The following is a 19,583-nucleotide window of genomic DNA, read 5'->3' on the forward strand; positions in this document are numbered from 1 at the left end:
AAAGGTCAAGAACACCCATCCACTTTCTCTCCCTTTATTGAGGGTGATTTGGCCCTGCAACAATTGTGTCCTATACATAAACACCTACACTTAGAAAATACAGCTGAGCCTAAATTGCAGGTCTGCTTATCATACTTACTTGGCCTCCTGCATGCAACTGCCCCAGAGGTTTGTATGTGTGCTTTAACACGGAGATACCATGACTGCTGTTGGGGTTGTGCTAACGTTTATTTCTTATAGGCCACATTCAGATGTGTCAGGGTCCAGGTGTGTTGGGTGCAGTGAAAGACATAATTCTACCATAGCACATAGATTTAATGGCACCCAGAACCAAATCCTGCGTAAGCGCTGGCCTCTAGCCATCTACTCAATGTTTCTGTTGGTGACAAAAAACTTGAACTGTGAAATGCATATTGATGTCAATGGGAGACAAAAGTTAAGAGTTAAATACTCGTATCCGTGCAAAATGAACACATTTCTTTACTTTCCATTTGATTTTTTTACAATCATTTCATGATATAAATGCATCTGCAAAATCACAATCGCCATTGCTGTTTTTATTGTTTTTCAAACAGCCCCAAAGACCTGCAAGCATATTTACAACAATAGTCAATAGCATCCATCATGTGAGGACAGGGGATTAGAGATAGAAGTGCAATGGATGAGGTGCACACACATGTTGTAACTGTAACCACACACAGTGTAAACATCACACACCTAAGTTATTCTATCATCTCAACAACCACTACCAACACTCATTGCAAGGACGAAAAAAGATTGTGTCAAAGGTTAGGCTATTTATCAAATTGAAAAATTACACTGATGAGTTGCACCACGAGCATTTAAGTCAAATGAAGAGAATAATGACATTACTGTAGAATGGAACATTAGTTGATATTTTTTTAACAATATGGTTGAATCATGTTATAACTCATTGGTTTGAACAATCAGTGACCAAAGACCATACTGCTATTCACATATCAAACTGAATATGTACAGCCATCATCCACAGAAGAGCATAGGATGGAGACGAGTTAAACCAGAGCTTTGGGAGTTCAGTGCGTGAGAGTATGGGCTCTGTCCATGACATCTTCCTCCTTGTTCTGCATGCTCAGCATACAATTGAAGTCGGAGGTTTACATACACCTTAGCCAAATACATTTAAACTCAGTTGTTCACAATTCCTGACATTTAATCCTAGTAAAAATTCCCTAACGTCAGTTAGGATCACCAATTTATTTTAAGAATGTGAAATGTCCGAATAATAGTAGAGAGAATTATTTATTTCAGCTATTATTTCTTTCATCACATTCCCAGTGGGTCAGAAGTTTACATACACACAATTAGTATTTGGTAGCATTGCCTTTAAACTGTTTAACTTGGGTCAAACGTTTTGGGTAGCCTTCCACAAGCTTCCCATAATAAGTTGGGCCCAGTCCTCCTGACAGAGCTGGTGTAACTGAGTCAGGTTTCTAGGCCTCCTTGCTCGCACACGCTTTTTCAGTTCTGCCCACAAATTCTCTCTAGGTTTGAGGTCAGGGCGTTGTGATGGCCACTCCAATACCTTGACTTTGTTGTCTTTAAGCCATTTTGCTTCAATTTTGGAAGTATGCTTGGGGTCATTGTCCATTTGGAAGACCCATTTACGACCAAGCTTTAACTTCCTGACTGATGTCTTGAGATGTTGCTTCAATATATCCTTTTCTCCCTCATGATGTCATCTATTTTGTGAAGTGCACCAGTCCCTCCTGCAGCAAAGCACCCCTACAACATGATGCTGCCACCCCCGTGCTTCACGGTTGGGATGGTGTTCTTCAGGTTGCAAGCCTCCCCCTTTTTCCTCCAAACATAACGATGGTCATTATGGCTAAACAGTTCTATTTTTGTCTAATCAGACCCAAGGACCTTTCTTCAAAAAGTACGATCTTTTCCCCATGTGCAGTTGCAAACCGTAGTCTGGCTATTTTTATCGTGGTTTTGGAGCAGTGGCTTCTTCCTTGCTGAGCTGACTTTCAGGCTATGTCGATATAGGACTCGTTTTTACTGTGGATATAGATACTTTTGTACCGGTTTCCTCCAGCATCTTCACAAGGTACTTTGCTGTTGTTCTGGAATTGATTGGCACTTTTCGCACCAAAGTACGTTCATCTCTAGGAGACCGAACGCGTCTCCTTCCTGAGCGGTATGATGGTGGTGGTGTTCATACTTGAATATTATTGTTTGTACAGATGAATGTGGTACCTTCAGGCATTTGGAAATTGCTCTCAAGGATGAACCAGATTTGTGGAGGTCTACAATTTTTTTTCTGAGGTCTTTTGATTTTCCCGTGATGTCAAGCAAAGAGGCACTGAGTTTGAAGGTAGGCCTTGAAATACATCCACAGGTACACCTCCAATTGAATAAAATGATGTCAATTATCAGATGCTTCTAAAGCCATGACATCATTTTCTGGAATTTTCCAAGCTGTTTAAAGGCACAGTCAACTTAGTGTATGTCAACTTCTGACCCACTGGAATTGTGACACAGTAAATTATAAGTGAAATAATCTGTCTGTAAACAATTGTTGGATAAATGACTTGTGTCATGCACAAAGTAGATGTCCTAACCGACTGGCCAAAACTAGTTTGTTGACAAGAAATGTGTGGAGTGGTTGAAAAATGACTTTTAATGACTCCAACCTAAGTGTATGTGAACTTCAACTGTATATCCCTGATGCACTCCCAGAAATACCAGCACTGTGCATCCTGCCCACCTCAGCACTGCCCCTGCTGGCTGGAGGTGATGGAAAGCTGGGTATATCCTCCAATGTGGCTATGGAGTACTCAACCCTGGGGGTTTAGGTTTTCAAAAGATGAATAGTGAAGCAGAAATGGAGGCACAGAGTCACGGCCGCTGTAAAAGCTGTGACTGCAGAAAAGGGATTAACAACCATCTAGCCTCCAGATACATTATTCTGGCTAAACACACCCTCTAATTTAGGGGCTCCAGCTTCCAGGAATTAGGGAGAGTGTGCTGTATGAACACAAGCTTCTCTATCTCTGATACCACACACACACACACACACACACACACACACACACACACACACACACACACACACACACACACACACACACACACACACACACACACACACACACACACATGCATGTACAGTCGATACACAAACACCCACACTGATGTGCAAAAACGTACATACACGTGCACACAAACATACACCCGCAAACACGGACAGCCTTGCAGCACAGAGCCCATCACTAAGATGAGGTAGACACAGAGAAAACATGTGGGGTGCTAAAACCCAAACCCTGACAACACTGCTAAATATAACAGCGACAGCGTGGCCGTTAAGACAGCTGAAATATGGATTTTAAACCCTCTTCCCCTCATGAGGCACGAGATTTAGAGGAATAGGAAAGTCCTTGTTAGGCAACACTGTCTAAAAATAGTAAATCAGCTTGTGTTTTGTCTTAATGGTTTTCCTCCCAGTCTATGGCACTAACGTACCTCAGGCCCCCAAACCACTGCCAGATGGCCCCTCCCTATGGCTCGCACTGTAAATTCACAACTGTTGGCGTGGGTGAGGCTTTAGCTACAGGCAGCGACAGCTCTCTCATTTTCTCCTGCATTCTTTTCCCCTGACCTGCTAATAGCTCAACTTTGCTTTTTTACAAGCTCCATCAAAGGTATAATTGTGTTTCTCTGAACGGATGGCAAATAAGCCCACTGTAAGTGTCTGGAGTAAAACAGCTGAAAGTGCTACAAGAAATGCTCCTAATTATTTTAGTCCAAGACTGTATCTCTAAAATATGTACACACAGCTATGCCTTACTGATTGGGAATCATTTTTCCTGCTAGAGAAACTTTAATTCAGAAATAAATGTGTTTTATTTACCTAGAGAGTGAACCTGTCTCTGAGGCCAGTGGAGAGGTCAGGAGTAGCATAAACCTTTTTTGTCAACTCATCCTGCAGCTCTGTCAACCCAGACAGAATTCATATTAAATTAGACAAAAAAGCATTCCAAATTAACTTAGAATGAGAAGGAAAACATTGCTTGAATACACTATTACAATAAAGGAAAGAGAATGGTTATAATACAGAGTGGGTTTCCCCTCATTTTGTTATTTCAGAACACATGACGAGACATAATTCATGACCATAGCGTCAGATATGTATGTGGCACTCAAAGCAGGAAGTAAACCTTTAAAAACCCATATTTACAAATGAGATTTGTCTTGATTTATCCCTGCACTCTTGCTTAATGTGCATCACAGTCTCCTATTGTGACTGCTCTTCATATGCTGAATCTCACGCCAGCACGGTCCAGTGTTTGGAGCAGAAACATGGGGAGATACATATAGTATGTACAGTATGTCCTGCAGTGTGCTTTAAAACTGATGAACAGTCTCACATTACCATCACATGTGAGCTTGTCCCAAAGTCTCAACTGAGATGATTCAGAGCAGGAAATCTGTCTTGATGTCCAGTCACTTTCTGGGCAGTCCACTGTCTGTAGTCCTCAGAATGTGGTGTTAGTGAACCAGACAGAAGGTTGAGATGTGACATGTGTGAAGGAACAGCGGGCTTGTTGTGGGTGAGGTGGCAGTAGAGAGTGGTGTGAGCGGTCTAGAGGAGGCCTTCTCAGATGATGCCCTTGACAAAGCTGGTGTCCAGGTGAACAATGAGCATGCGTAAGAAGGACATCTCTTTCCGTGTGTTCTCAAAGATGATGCGCGGGTCATCCGACTGGCAGCGGAGACAGTTGGGAGCCATCACCATGGCCAGGTTGTTCACGTCCATCTTGGTCTTACTCACATTGACGGGCTGGGCAAACACCTGCAGGAGAGCGAGGGAGTGAGTTTAGGGTGAAAGTGAAGCTCAGAGACATTTATGTGGTGTTTGTTAATTCTGTTTATATTAAAACCTACAGGTATTATGTAGTTATAACTGCAAAACAAACAAAGTGACAGATAAACCTATAAAGAGAGAGAGCGATAGCGAGGGTAGAGACGAGAGGCCTATATGTAGGAGGGTTACCTGTAAGAAGTGTATAAAGTAGCAGAGCACCAGCCTGCTTAACTCAGGCAGAGACTGCACCACACTGATCGCTGCCTCTGGATCCTCATAGTTACTGATGCACTGCTTATAGAAGCTCTGAGGGATGACTGGCTCCTCCAGCTCCCTGTACCACAGCTTCAGCAGAGACGCTAGAGGAGAGAGATACACTCCCTTCAATACACAATGGTGTGCAGCCTGCACTATATACAGTAGTGTTTCCAGCCTTTACAACACATATTTGGAAAGAGGCAATAGATAGTTGCTCAATTCAAGAAAGACATCAGCAAAGAGGAGAAATAGAGCCAGAACGACAGGGATTTTTCTTACCTGGGACGTTGGGGTCGCCAAGGTTTTCTGGAATATTCCACTGATCCACCTGCAGCTTCAGTGCATTCACCTCATCAATATCTCCAGGCACCCTGAGGGAAGAGACATACAGCAGATAGAAGTATAACAGCCCCTGGAGACAAGGAAGTAATAGCTTTATCTCCTATTTCAATATGACTGAATACTTGTATGAGAGTATTGCCATTGTTCTTGGATTGTGACATAGCCCCACTAGGTGGTGCAGCAACCCCGTTAAGCAGCCCAGGGACAACCACAGCATGACTTTAGCATGTTGCCAAGGTCTAGTCCACACATGGGGGATATGTGAACCCAGGTGGACATGGTTATGCAATACCATTTATATATAATTAGTATGAAAGTCATTTCATATCCGCAGACATGGACATAGCAGTGCTACACGTCCGGAGGTATCTATTACAAGGGAACTGATTGTGCCAAGAAGAAAAACCTAAGCAAAATCACAGAGCCACAAGGACAACATCAGTCATATCCCTGACACAGGGACCCATGTCTAGTAAAAATAAATAAACCCTGAAGCTAAATAAGAAAATAAAAATAAAGACAATCCTTCCATAGCATGGTTTTTAAAATAAACTGATTTCCTGTCCATTTTCAAATCACACACCTGACAAAAGGGAGATGTGACTCATAAAATGAGAACTGGCTTAAAATAATAATGTGCACATTTGTTCATATCAATCTCCTTTTTTGTTCTATATACAGTCCACAATCTGTCAGTCTGTGATGAGAATTTAGACAAAGAGGAACTTATACAGAGATTGTGTGCAGAGAAAACACAAATGGGAGAGAAAGGGGAAACTATACCCACTGTATTTACATTACACACGCATAAAACAATGTCTTTAATTACTGGATGCTGTTATCAAATCAAATCAAATATATTTATATAGCCCTTCTTGCATCAGCTGATGTCACAAAGTGCTGTACAGAAACCCAGCCTAAAACCCCAAACAGCAAGCAATGCAGGTAGAAGCACGGTGGCTAGTAAAAACTCCCTAGATGTTATCTGAAGCATGACAGGGCAAGAGCTTTATCTGGTGCATTTTCACTCTTTGTTATGTGAGAGGCATTTAGTCTGAATATGTATCATTTGGTAAAGTCAAACATATTAATGTTTGTTTGAACTACCATCTCTCTGGATGACCACCCAGTCTCAGTCTGAGCCAGACCAGGGAGGGGGGTCGTCAGAGCTGCAGACGTCTATATGGATGCCCCAGGAGAGAGTCTGAGCCAGACCAGGGAGGGGGGTCGTCAGAGCTGCAGACGTCTATATGGATGCCCCAGGAGAGAGTCTGAGCCAGACCAGGGGAGAGTCAGAGCTGCAGACGTCATGGATGCCCCAGGAGAGAGTCTGAGCCAGACCAGGGGGGGTCGTCAGAGCTGCAGACGTCTATATGGATGCCCCAGGAGAGAGTCTGAGCCAGACCAGGGAGGGGGGTCGTCAGAGCTGCAGACGTCTATATGGATGCCCCAGGAGAGAGTCTGAGCCAGACCAGGGAGGGGGGTCGTCAGAGCTGCAGACGTCTATATGGATGCTCCAGGAGAGAGTCTGAGCCAGACCAGGGAGGGGGGTCGTCAGAGCTGCAGACGTCTATATGGATGCCCCAGGAGAGAGTCTGAGCCAGACCAGGGAGGGGGGTCGTCAGAGCTGCAGACGTCTATATGGATGCCCCAGGAGAGAGTCTGAATCAGAGAGAACAGGGTGCAGTCCTCTCCTCTTCTCCACAGCCCAGTCAGTGAATGATTAACGTCCCCAGGTTAACCAGATGGCTTGTTTGTTTACCAAAGCCCATAGGTCCTGAAGGGTATACCACAAAGCAGGATCAATGAGTTAGCACTAACTGGCCTAAGTGTTCTTACATTAGGAAGATGAGCTTGAAATAGGAATGGGCTAATCGACTCAACAACCAAAAACACATATCTAAGTTTAGCTTTCTTAATGAAGCAGAAAGTCAATAGTTATTTCTGGTTGGTCATCACAATTAGCTGACTAACTCATTGATCCTGCTTTGTAGTATACCCCTTCAAGGGATGCTGTGTTTGTTTAAGTGATTTAACATAGACTCTTTCTCTTTTGATTTCAGGCTAACTTGCTCCCCTGCCGGCCAATGGGAGTCTCACACCTCGATCACACTGACAGTGTCATTGCGTTTTGGTACAGAAGTACATTCATCTCCAATGGAACACTGTGTTTGCATTGCAGCATTGCGTTGCAGAGGCAGTTGCAGGCAGAGTGTTCTGTGTGGTGGATACGTTGGATTTATCCAACTGTATGCGTAGACGGCTTGACAGAAATAGTAGCAGAAGGTGAATGATGAACTTTTGTTGCACACATACCAAGATGATGCTGCGAACCATTTTGCGCAATGATGCTGTAATGTGATAGAGGCTTTTGGCGGGTCCCGTAATGCTGCTGGCCTTGGGCTGGGAAAGGAGTATCAGAACAGGAGCAGCCCTGACTGTACTGCTTCTTACTGATGAAGCAAAGCCTCTGACCCAGTCTTATGCCTAGATTCAATCCGGACCATGGAAGATCCGCTAAAAACCTTGATTGACATTTAAAGGTAATTTCCGATTGAGCCGACATATTCAGCGTTTACCGTGAATGTGGTCTCCCCGAATGCGGGAACATTACCTTTAAAACATGTATAGCAGACAAAACGAGATCGGATTGAATCTGGCCCTTATTCTGCATCCCATGTTTGCCACCGAGGCTCAACTGTATTTCCACACCTGTCTTTCTTTACCCCCATAACATCACTTACCCCATACCTCAGAGTGATCCTCATCTGCAGAGACTGTTTCTGGTACCATATGTTTATCCCATTGCCACCAACATTGCCCCCCTCCATCCTTCCACCCCTTCTGTCTGCAGCCCAGCCTGGTGTGCTGGTGTGACTACTCACCTGAAGATTCCCTCTGTCTTGGCCCCTCCCAGGGCCAGGACGTACTGGGACAGCTGCACCTGCACCCAGGGGAGCCTGCGCTCCGGGAACCGCTCACTCTGACGCTCCATGATCTCCTCCAGAGCACTGCCGAACAGAGAGGGGGTCACAATAGCATTCCTCCCCTGGTCTAACTCCTCCAGGGTGGGCTTCCTTAGACCCTGTGAGAAGGAAAAAAATACATTAGAGTCTTCTGTAGACAGGACCTGACTCTAAGCACAGCTCTAGAACCACAAGTCTATTGATTAAGTTTAGAACTGGTTGAAAGCTGTCCCTAGCCCATTATCTAGGTAAGCTACTTGAGGCCCACTTGGAGTCTCTCACACTACTGTAACTTCCCTACAGTAATCACAGCTGAACTGTAGGTCAGTTCCCTTGTATACAGTAGAAGGAGATACCGGGCCATATTTAAAGCCCAGATTCCATCTCAGCAGCTCAGAGGGTTAAATATAACCCCCAGTAAAAGTGCTTGGCCTGGGGCTGCAGTAAGGCTGCAGTGTGCCGGCTGTGGGCAAGCTGATTACAGGGTGGGACACAGCAGAGGACAGGGTGGAGGTTGGGAGACTGCTGCTGCACTGATGGAGGGTTGGTTGGGCTGTGAGCTCAGACTTGAACCCCATCTTTAGCTCCACGTGTCCAGTGTGGATGGGGAGAGAGCGGATGACGGAAGGGGGGGGGTTAAAAAGTTGTCGTAACCCCCCCACCTCAGTTTGGGTTTACAGATTAGTGCCTATTTTGCTGAGGACTCCTAAGGGCCCAGTGCAATGATTGCTAACATATGTGAGAGCTCCCAGAATGCTTCAGTCAGTGCCACGCTTCACGGCCGACACTAACCTCAGGGGCAACACTGACTCATTAAAACAATAGAAATGTTCCACTTCCCTTCGTCTGCTGGGAGGGTTGGAGTCCCAATATCCCTTCAGATCATTAGAGTATAAAACTGCAGCAGAAAGTCTGTAAATGAAACCTCCATCCAGACCAGCAGTGAGAGATGGTGCAACCCCCTCTGTCCTTGTCTGACACCCCCTCCCTGGACCTTTTAATAGTGCTTTAGGATGACCTTCCTACCTTTTTGACCCCAGTGACGGCGACCTTCTGCAGCTTGCGATAGCAGTACTTGGCATAAGTGCTGATTGGCAGGCCTGGAGAGAGGGGAGATGACAGACACCGTTACTGACCAATCCTGAGGCGGTAACACAATCCGTTGCTGTTTTCTATCTGCCTGCATGTCAACATCCTCAGTGTTGAGGCCGTATCACTTCTGTTCCACAGTGATAAAACCCGACAGATCCACCGACAGATCTTGTTACCAATGAATCATTAAAACCAAATCTGTCCACCGCGGGGCATTTTGGATATCAGCTCTGCATATTCCATGAGAATCGTGCCCAGCCAGCATGGAGTAATATAACCCAGCATATAGAGCTGTAGGGAACAGCTGTGCTTCAAGGTTAAAGCCACTGAGACGTCAAACACTGACCGCTGAACTATTACTAGAGCAAAGTACTACTATTGTATCTCAGGCCCATATAACAATATTAAGGCTGCATTGAATGAGCGACTGAGGCATTGGCCTACACATCTTGTTCTAACTGTGAGAACCAAAATGCATCTTGGCTACAGACGCTGGTAGTGAAACATCCACATGACACAGATTTATGGCAAACAGGTGAAAGCATGTCCTCAGCACCAAAACAGCCGCCGCGGTTTTGGCCGAGGGTAGATGAGTTGCGTTTTGAGAGACTACGAGATGTTGACGCTTTAAAAAAGATTTTGTGATTATTGTCTTCTGTCATAAATCGAATGAATCACACAGAACTGACATGGTGGGAGAGGGAGGACTTTATTCTCACCCAAGACGGAAATGAGATGGATTTCAATGCCGAGGAAAAGTAATTAAAATCACAACCCAACTTTACTGCTTCACGAAACAACAGAGAGAGAAGGGTGCAAAGATATCATAGGGTCCTCATGGAGAAATGATTGATTCATTATTATTTCACCTTTATTTAACCAGGTAGGCCAGTTGAGAACAAGTTCTCATTTACAACTGCGACCTGGACAAGATAAAGCTGTCACGCCTTGGTCTTAGTATTTTGTGTTTTCGTTAATTAGTTGGTCAGGCCAGGGTGTGACATGGGTTTATGTTGTTTTTTGTATTTGCGGCTGAGTAGGGGTGTTGCATAGTGGGGTTCTTTTAGTTGATTGGGATTGCGCCACCCCACATATGCTCTCTCTAATTCTCTTTCTTTCTCTCTCTTGAGGACCATGCCCCAGGGGATGACTCCTTGCATCCAGGCTTTCAGTTTCAACTGTTCTGCCTTATTATTATTCGACCATGCTGGTCATTTATGAACATTTGAACATCTTGGCCATGTTCAATCAGAGTCAGGTGAGGTTTTCTTTCTAGGGAGTTGTCATTCTGATTGGGAACCGAAGGGCTATATAAATAAATTTGATTTGTTTTAGGTAGCCTGGGTTTCACTTTGTATTTCGTGGGTGATTGTTCCTGTCTCTGTGTAGTGTTCACCAGATAGGCTGTAATAGCTTTCACGTTCCGTTTTGTTGTTTTGTATTTGTCTCAGTATTTTCTTGTTATTTGTTTCATTCATGAGTAACCAACACGCTATTTTGTTTCAAATTAGAAAAACAAAAAAACATACAACAACACAGAGTTACACATGGAGTAAACAAACATACAGTCAATAACAAAAAAGTCCAAATACATTGTGAGCAAATGAGACAAGATAAGGGAGGTAAGGAAATAAATAGGCCATGGTGGCGAAGTAATTACAATATAGCAATTAAACACTGGAATGGTAGATGTGCAGAAGATGAATGTGCAAGTAGAGATACTGGGGTGCAAAGGAGAAAATAAGTGAGGAATGAGGAAATGAGGAAAGGAAGAGGCACACATTAGGCAGGTCCCTCCCAGAGACTAGGAGAGGGGGAGAAAGAGGAGTACTATGACCAAGGAGGAACCTTCATCAGCCCGACCAGGCCCTACTGTTACTATGGCACTGCATCGTTTTAGAAGAGTAGACACCAGAATTCATACTACTGGGTCATTCACCTCAGAGCACAGCTGTGAGGCCACATGGCCAAGCAGGCCTCAACAGGGAGAGTCAGAGAGGTGACGGGCCACACAGGACAAACCTGATGACCTCAGTCCAGAACAAACACTTTCCCTTCTCCTCTTCCAGCCGTGTTTACAGTGTCGTCAACATGTTCAAACATAGTGGGCGTAGTGCTTCGTAACAGAAATGGTGAAGGGGAAAGTTGTATATGAGTTGTTTCAAGAGAAGTTCTCTTTAATCTGGCTGTAAAAACACATGTTTAAGAGGCAGGGCAGTCATTTCCCAAGGCCCCGTCTCTGATCTCTGACTCTGTGCTGCTGGACTGCAGCACACACACATCGCTCTGGCTCAGGACTGCTGCTGGGACTGCAGGACACACACATCGCTCTGGCTCAGGACTGCTGCTGGGACTGCAGGACACACACATCGCTATGGCTCAGGACTGCTGCTGGACTGCAGGACACACACATCGCTCTGGCTCTGGACTGCTGCTGGACTGCAGCACACACACATCGCTCTGGCTCAGGACTGCTGCTGGACTGCAGGACACACACATCGCTCTGGCTCAGGACTGCTGCTGGACTGCAGCACACACACATCGCTATGGCTCAGGACTGCTGCTGGACTGCAGGACACACACATCGCTCTGGCTCAGGACTGCTGCTGGACTGCAGCACACACACATCGCTATGGCTCAGGACTGCTGCTGGACTGCAGGACACACACACATCGTTCTGGCTCAGGACTGCTGCTGTTACTGCAGGACAACACTTCGCTCTGGCTCAGGACTGCTGCTGGGACTGCAGGACACACACATCGCTCTGGCTCAGGACTGCTGCTGGGACTGCAGGACACACACATCGCTCTGGCTCAGGACTGCTGCTGGGACTGCAGGACACACACATCGCTCTGGCTCAGGACTGCTGCTGGGACTGCAGGACACACACTGGCTCAGGACTGCTGCTGGACTCAGGCAGGACTGCTGCTGGGACTGCAGGACACACACATCGCTCTGGCTCAGGACTGCTGCTGGGACTGCAGGACACACACACATCGCTCTGGCTCAGGACTGCTGCTGGGACTGCAGGACTCCTGCTGGGACTGCACACATCGCTCTGGCTCAGGATCGCTCTGGCTCAGGACTGCTGCTGGGACTGCAGGACACACACATCGCTCTGGCTCAGGACTGCTGCTGGGACTGCAGGACACACACTTCACTCTGGCTCAGGACTGCTGCTGGGACTGCAGGACACACACTTCACTCTGGCTCAGGACTGCTGCTGGACTGCAGCACACACACATCGCTCTGGCTCAGGACTGCTGCTGGGACTGCTGCTACAACTCCAGGTCCTTTCTTTCTTCCCTACAGTATTCTCTTTAGATCCCTAGTCTTCTCTTCTCCTCTCATCCTCTTTTATTCACTTCCCACTGGGCACAGACGCCAGTTCCATGTTTAGTTTTGATTGACATTTGGTTGAGTTGTCAGCTAATGTGAATTCAGCGTGAAATCAAGAACAACAAAAATTTACCCTTAAAATCACAACCCAACTTTACTGTTTCATGAAACAACAGAGAGAGAAGGGTGCAAAGATATCATAGGGTCCTCATGGAGAAATGATTGATTCATTTTTACTGTAAATACACAGCTGTGATTCTGGTAAAACGTTGTGTGAAAAAAAAGAGTTCCCTTACGTTGATGATGACTTGCAAGCCCAATCAATTTTCCACATTGATTCAACATCATCACACTGAATGTTTTTCTTGAAATGGTGTGATTCAACCAGTTTTTGTCCTCACTCCTCTCCTCTGCCCCTCCCAATCTTGAATGTATTATCCTCTCCTCTGATTGTTGCTGTGGCATACTCCTACTCCTCATCCATTCTCCTCATTCTGTCATTGTAAAATAATAATTTGTTCTTAACTGATTTGCCTAGTTAAAACAATATGAAATAAAAATAAACACTTCCTGGTGGGTGCAATACCTGTATAATACCACAAGGAAAGAACGAGAGAGAGAGAGAGAGAGAGAGAGAGAGAGGCAAGAAAGAGAGTAACAAGAGAGAGAGAGAGAGAGAGAGAGAGAGGAGAGCGTCCAGGAGGGAGGGAGCGAGAGAGAGAGAGAAAAAGAGAAAGATTTGAGCGAGAGAGAGAGAGAGCGAGAGAGAGTTAAAAAAGAGAAAGAGAGAAGAAAGAAAGAGAGAGAGATAATAGAGAAAGAGAGAGAAGAAAGAGAGAGAGAGAAAGAGAGAGAGAGAACGAGAGAGAGAAAGAGAGAGAGAGAGAGAAGGAAAGAGAGAGAGAGAGAGAGAGAGAGAGAGAGAGAGAGAGAGAGAGAGAGAGAGAGAGAGAGAGAGAGAGAGAGAGAGGTGGATGGATGTGTATGTATGCATAAAAGAGAAATAGACATGGGGGATGGGGGGTATCTATAAAGCAGGTGACAGAAAAGAGCAACGGTCTCTTCATTCCTCTCCACTAGCAGCCTGTTTGTGCCTGTGGCCTGAGCCTCAGCTTAGTGTCCAATGCTAAACAGGGACAGCCAGGGCCAGAGAAAAAACGATAGAGAAAACGTAAAGAGAGTATTTGCATACAAATAAGTGTTGGTGCCAACCTTTAATCCTCCACAGAGAGGAGAAGAGGCCCCAACCACCCCACTCCTATAGCCCACTCTCCCCCTTCACTGGGAGCGTCTTTCCCAGGACAGCCCACTGCTGCTACCACAATGCCTGGCTGCACAGGCCTCCCCAGCCATTGTCAGCCACACGCTCTAAAACGTGCCACAGAGAAGTCGGGCACTACCTAAACAAACCTTCTACACCCTCTTTCTCTTCTTTTGATGAAGAGCTGGATCTGAGGCCCCAAAATGCTGCCCAGAACAATGCCCACTCAGCAGCCTGGGCCCGGAGAGGCAGCTGGTGAAGCCCATAAAGACGCCACCTCCCTCCCGTCAGGACATCCCTACGACCGTCCCCATCAAACCCCTCCTCCCTTCATCTCTACCTGTACTTGAGCCCATATCATAGGGCCTCTGTTGTAGACTGGGGTCTGGATCACAGGAAGCTGGATCATTTGTCCAGTGCCCCATATCTGTAAAAGAGTATGGATCACCCAACCCTACAGTACAAACAACCAGTCTCCCACAGACAGTAGGTCCTCTGTCCTCGATGCCAACACTCCAGGGCGGATGTGGAGTATGACTAACTGGTTTCTACTGCAGTGCGGGGAGTGAGTCAACAACCATCTCAATTCTCTTCACCTCTCCCATGCGCTATAGTCTCGTTGATGATGGAGTGCAGTGAGTCGACTCTCTCTGTCACAGTACTAGTACAGCTGGTAGCAGTGCTGCGGATAACTCTGTGATGTGGTCTGGTGTCTGAGGCTGGGTCTTGGTGTGGAAGACGCGGTGTGTTTGGCCTCGGGGCAGAACGCTGCATCATGCTGGGACACAGCTGTGAGGAGCCATCTGATTGGTCAAATGAATCCACAGAATCAAACAACATCAACAGGAATGTCATGACACACAGAGAGCTGGGGTGAGTCAGAGTACGTCACTGATTGACCATGCCGAGAGTGCTGCTAGCTGTAGAACAATTACACATAATGAAAGTAGCTGTGGTCTGTAGTAGGAAGCACACTCACTCAACAGCTTCTTTATAACAAACAGCTACTGTTTACTTATACTTCTGCTACAGTTGAAGTCAGAAGTTTACATACACCTTAGCCAAATACATTTAAACTCTGTTCACAATTCCTGACATTTAATCCTAGTAAAAACTCCCTGTCTTACATCAGTTAGGATCACCAATTTATGTTCATTTATCACCAATGTTTGAAATGTCCGAATAATAGTAGAGAGAATGATTTATTTCAGCTTTATTTCTTCCATCACATTCCCAGTGGGTCAGAAGTATACATAAACTCAATTAGTATTTGGTAGCATTGCCTTTAAATTGTTGAACTTGGGTCAAACGTTTCGGGTAGCCTTCCACAAGCTTCCCAAAATAAGTTGGGTGAATTTTGTCCCATTCCACCTGACAGAACTGGTGTAAATGAGTCAGGTTTGTAGGCCTCCTTGCTCGCACATGCTTTTTCAGTTCTACCCAAAAATGTTCTACAGGATTGAGGTCAGGTCTTTGTGATGGCCACTCCAATACCTTGACTTTGTTGTCCTTAAGCCATTTTGCCACAACTTTGGAAGTATGCTTGGGATCAAATGGAAGACCCATTTGCGACCAAGCTTCAACTTCCTGACTGATGTCTTGAGATGTTGCTTCAATATATCCACATAACCTTCCGGCCTCATGATGCCATCTATTTTGTGAAGTGCACCAGTCCCCAAAGCAAAGCACCCCCCACAACATGATGCTGTCACCCCAGTGTTTCACAGTTTGGATGGTGTTCTTCGGTTTGCAAGCCTCTACCTTTTTCCTCCAAACATAAAGATGGTCATTATGGCCAAACAGTTTTATTTTTGTTTCATCAGACCAGAGGTAATTTCTCCAAAAAGTACAATCTTTGTCCCCATGTGAAGTTGCAAACCGTAGTCTGGCTTTTTATAGTGGTTTTGGAGCAGTGGCTTCTTCCTTGCTGAGCGGCCTTTCAGGTGATGTCGATATAGGACTCGTTTTACTGTGGATATAGATACTTTTGTACCTGTTTCCTCCAGCATCTTCACAAGGTACTTTGCTGTTGTTCTGGGATTGATTTGCACATTTCACACCGAAGTACGTTCATCTCTAGGAGACAGAACGCGTCTCCTTCCTGAGCAGTATGACGGCTGCGTGGTCCCATGGTGTTAATACTTGCATACTATGGTTTGTACAGATGAACGTGGTACCTTCAGGCGTTTGGAAATTGCTCCCAAGGATGAACCAGACTTGTGGAAGTCTACCATTTTTTTCCTGGAGGTCTTGGCTGATTTATTTTGATTTTCCCATGATGTCAAGCAAAGAGGCACTGAGTTTGAAGGGAGGCCTTGAAATACATCCATAGGTACACCCCCAATTGACTCAAATGATGTCAATTAGCCTATCCGAAGCTTCGAAAGCCATGACATCATTTTCTGGAATTTTCCAAGCTGTTTCAAGGCACAGTCAACTTAGTGTATGTAAACTTCTGACCGACTGGAATTGTGATACAGTGATTTATAAGTGAAATAATCTGTCTGTAACCAATTGTTGAAAAAACTACTTGTGTCGTGCACAAAGTAGATGTCCTTACCGACTTGCAAAAACTATAGTTTGTTAACAAGACATTTGTAGAGTGGTTGAAAAACGAGTTTTAATGACTCCAACCTAAGTGTATGTAAACTTACGACTTCAACTGTATATACATTTTATGGACACAAAGTATTTTACAATAGTTCTCTTTAGTTTGTTTTTAGTCCCATCGTTCAGCTACCCTCAACCCCGTTCAGCTACCCTCAACCCCTCCCATCTATCTCTGAAGACCACACAATTTTTCAACTGTGCTGTGATGTTTCTCAAAAGTTCTGGACCGTTCTATTCTCATAGTTTCTACAGATTGTAAATTAAACATACACATTTTTGATAAGAGTATTATTATATTATTGACCAATTGATTATGATTTTTTAAATCACCCAGCAGTGCTATTTGCAGAGTTCTCTCAAGGTAAATGTTGCAATTTTCATCCATTCCTGAACCTGCAACCAAAAAGAAGCTACCAAACAAATGATCTAATGATTCTGTCTCTTTGCAGCAAAATGTGCAGAGCTGGGATGGTTGTATCCCCCATATTTATAACATTATATTGGTGGCCAAAATGTTGTATAATAATCTTAATTGAAAAATGTTGAGGTTTAAATCCAGCGTTGTTTTATGTATCAGTTAATCATAAACTGGGACATGACTAAAGAGCTAATCATGGAATTGGGACATTTGAGTTAATCTCTGGGACAACTATTTTGCAATCTATTTGGCACAGCTGTTAATTGTTTTGTCCTGAAAGGAAACTGATATCCTGGTTTTCTCACCCCATCTTGAACATTTCTGTGAGACGTACTTACTAATCTGTTACAGAACCCATTTGGATTTAAGTAGGACTTTTAGGGTAAACTGGGATATGACTGACGCCTTCAGTGGGAGGTCTAATGCTTTAATATTTCATCATTTCTGCCCTCTGAATTCATATTCATTATATAAATAGGCCCGCTTGAAGTTCCAATTAAAGTTGTTTTTGCTTATATTATTTAGAATACAGGTCACTAGGTGTAGGGAGACCATAACAAAATAGGTAAACTGGGACATGACTAAAGAGTTAATCAGGGTAAACTGGGACATGACTAAAGAGCTAATCAGGGTAAACTGGGACATGACTAAAGAGTTAATCAGGGTAAACTGGGACATGACTAAAGAGTTAATCAGGGTAAACTGGGACATGACTAAAGAGTTAATCAGGGTAAACTGGGACATGACTAAAGAGTTTTAATGACTCCAACCTAAGTGTATGTAAACTTCCGACTTCAACTGTATGTGTGAGGATATTTCCTATAGGTAGGTGGTGTCTCCTCTCGCTCTAAAGAAAGCCATCCTCAGCCATGGCCAAGACAGCGTCACTACTGTTCTTTAGACCAGAGGGTTAGGAGGAGAAAGGGCCAGGGAGGACGACTGGCAGAGTGTGCAAGCCAGCTCAGCTGGGCAACAGAGATACAGCACAGAGGGAAACAGGACAACCTGGCGCTTGGATCTCAAGGCTCCTTTGTGTGGTTCTGCTACTCTCATTTAAAAAGCGTTGTGGTGATGCAAATGTGTGCAATTACCTTCAACGATCAATCTCATATAGAAAAAGAGCTAGTTAATCTCTCCTGTGAGTGTGTCAGTTCTAAGAGGGTGACACTGTGGGGTTAATCCTCCCTCTCAATGTTCCTCCTGTATGAATGAACAAGTGTTGCCGTAGTGAAACTCACCCTCCTCTTCTTCCTCCTCATTGTTCTGCTTCCTCTTCTTCCGGGACTTTGAATTCTTCTTGTTCTTCATGTCCTGTTGTTCCATAATGTGCTGCATGACTGTAAGTGGCAAACACGGCGGAAAGTGAAAACGTTATTTGATTAAAGATTTATCGCAATAACTCTTCTCCGTGTGGAGATCTGAAAAACAGATGATGGTGTTTTGTGCTGGGCTCTCTCAACTTTGACCTTACTCCCCCCTCCTTTTTTTTCTTCTCTCACTTTTCCAGTGCTGCATCCTGTTTGATCTGGCCTGAATCCCAGATAATAATAGCTGGAAATATCAACTGGCTGTTTTTGACCACACGGGAATACCGGAAACACAAACACACCTCTGGATGCATTCTAGTCTAATCAAACCAATCGTATTTACCCCCAAAACACCAAAAATCCGCAGCCACAGGAAACAACAACCTTCACCAACCCACAACCAATGGTAAACACAGAAAAACATTCATAGATTTATATAAACAGAAAAAAACATTTTATCAATAGAAGCGGTGTTGCCACTCACTCTTCTTGTCGTTGGAGGGCTCCAGATGTCTCTGAATGTACCCCTCCAGGTAGCGTCTGAACTTGGGTGAGGGGGAGAAGAAGGCCAGGCTGATGGCCATGAGTTCCCAGCCGGCCTCCAGGCTTCTCAGGTTCAGGTTGTCAGTGGTCTGTCTGACCAGCTGGACGTACAACTCGTCCCTCAGGCCCTGCATGCCCCAGCACTTAGTGACCACCAGCAGGGCAGCGTGACGGCGCTCCAGCCGGGCTGGACGGTCCCCCATGTAGGCCTGGACCAGTTTGAACATCTCACAGGCCTCCTTCTTGACTGTGCGGTCGCTGGTGATCAGCATGGGCTTCTTAATGGAGCCCCTGTTCCAGGAGAGCATGTTGGAGATGGAGACGCGGCGCCGGAACAGGCCCTGAGTGTGTTGGTTCAGGTTCTTACTGGCCCAGTCCACCATGTTGGCGTCTGGAGGAGGTTTGCAGAGGGTGGTGTAAGGGTACTGGTAACCCATACCTCCTTTTCCACCTCCCCCACCTTCTCCTCTGTCTCCAGTCACGACAACTCTATGGGGAGAACCCCGGGTTCCCCCGTGACCATTACCTCCCCTGTGTGATGAGGACTCGGACTGGGCCTTGGATTCCAGTGTTCCTGCCTGGAGAAGAAAACAGAGGG

The 19,583-nt window shown here is 45.2% G+C and overlaps 1 protein-coding gene across 1 annotated transcript in view; it reads right to left on the bottom strand.

Moving 5' to 3' along the window:
* Positions 1–456: 456 nt before the first annotated feature.
* Positions 457–19,583, bottom strand: part of LOC135504396 (rho GTPase-activating protein 39-like) — a 101,917-nt gene continuing 82,790 nt past the window's right edge. The window contains 7 exon segments of the mRNA XM_064922962.1: positions 457–4,837; positions 5,039–5,208; positions 5,387–5,478; positions 8,335–8,534; positions 9,442–9,515; positions 18,374–18,472; positions 18,927–19,563. Coding sequence (XP_064779034.1) covers positions 4,643–4,837; positions 5,039–5,208; positions 5,387–5,478; positions 8,335–8,534; positions 9,442–9,515; positions 18,374–18,472; positions 18,927–19,563 — 1,467 coding nt within the window. The 3' untranslated portion in view covers positions 457–4,642.

Source organism: Oncorhynchus masou, chromosome 18 (genome assembly GCF_036934945.1).
Source record: "Oncorhynchus masou masou isolate Uvic2021 chromosome 18, UVic_Omas_1.1, whole genome shotgun sequence".
Lineage (NCBI taxonomy): Eukaryota > Metazoa > Chordata > Actinopteri > Salmoniformes > Salmonidae > Oncorhynchus > Oncorhynchus masou.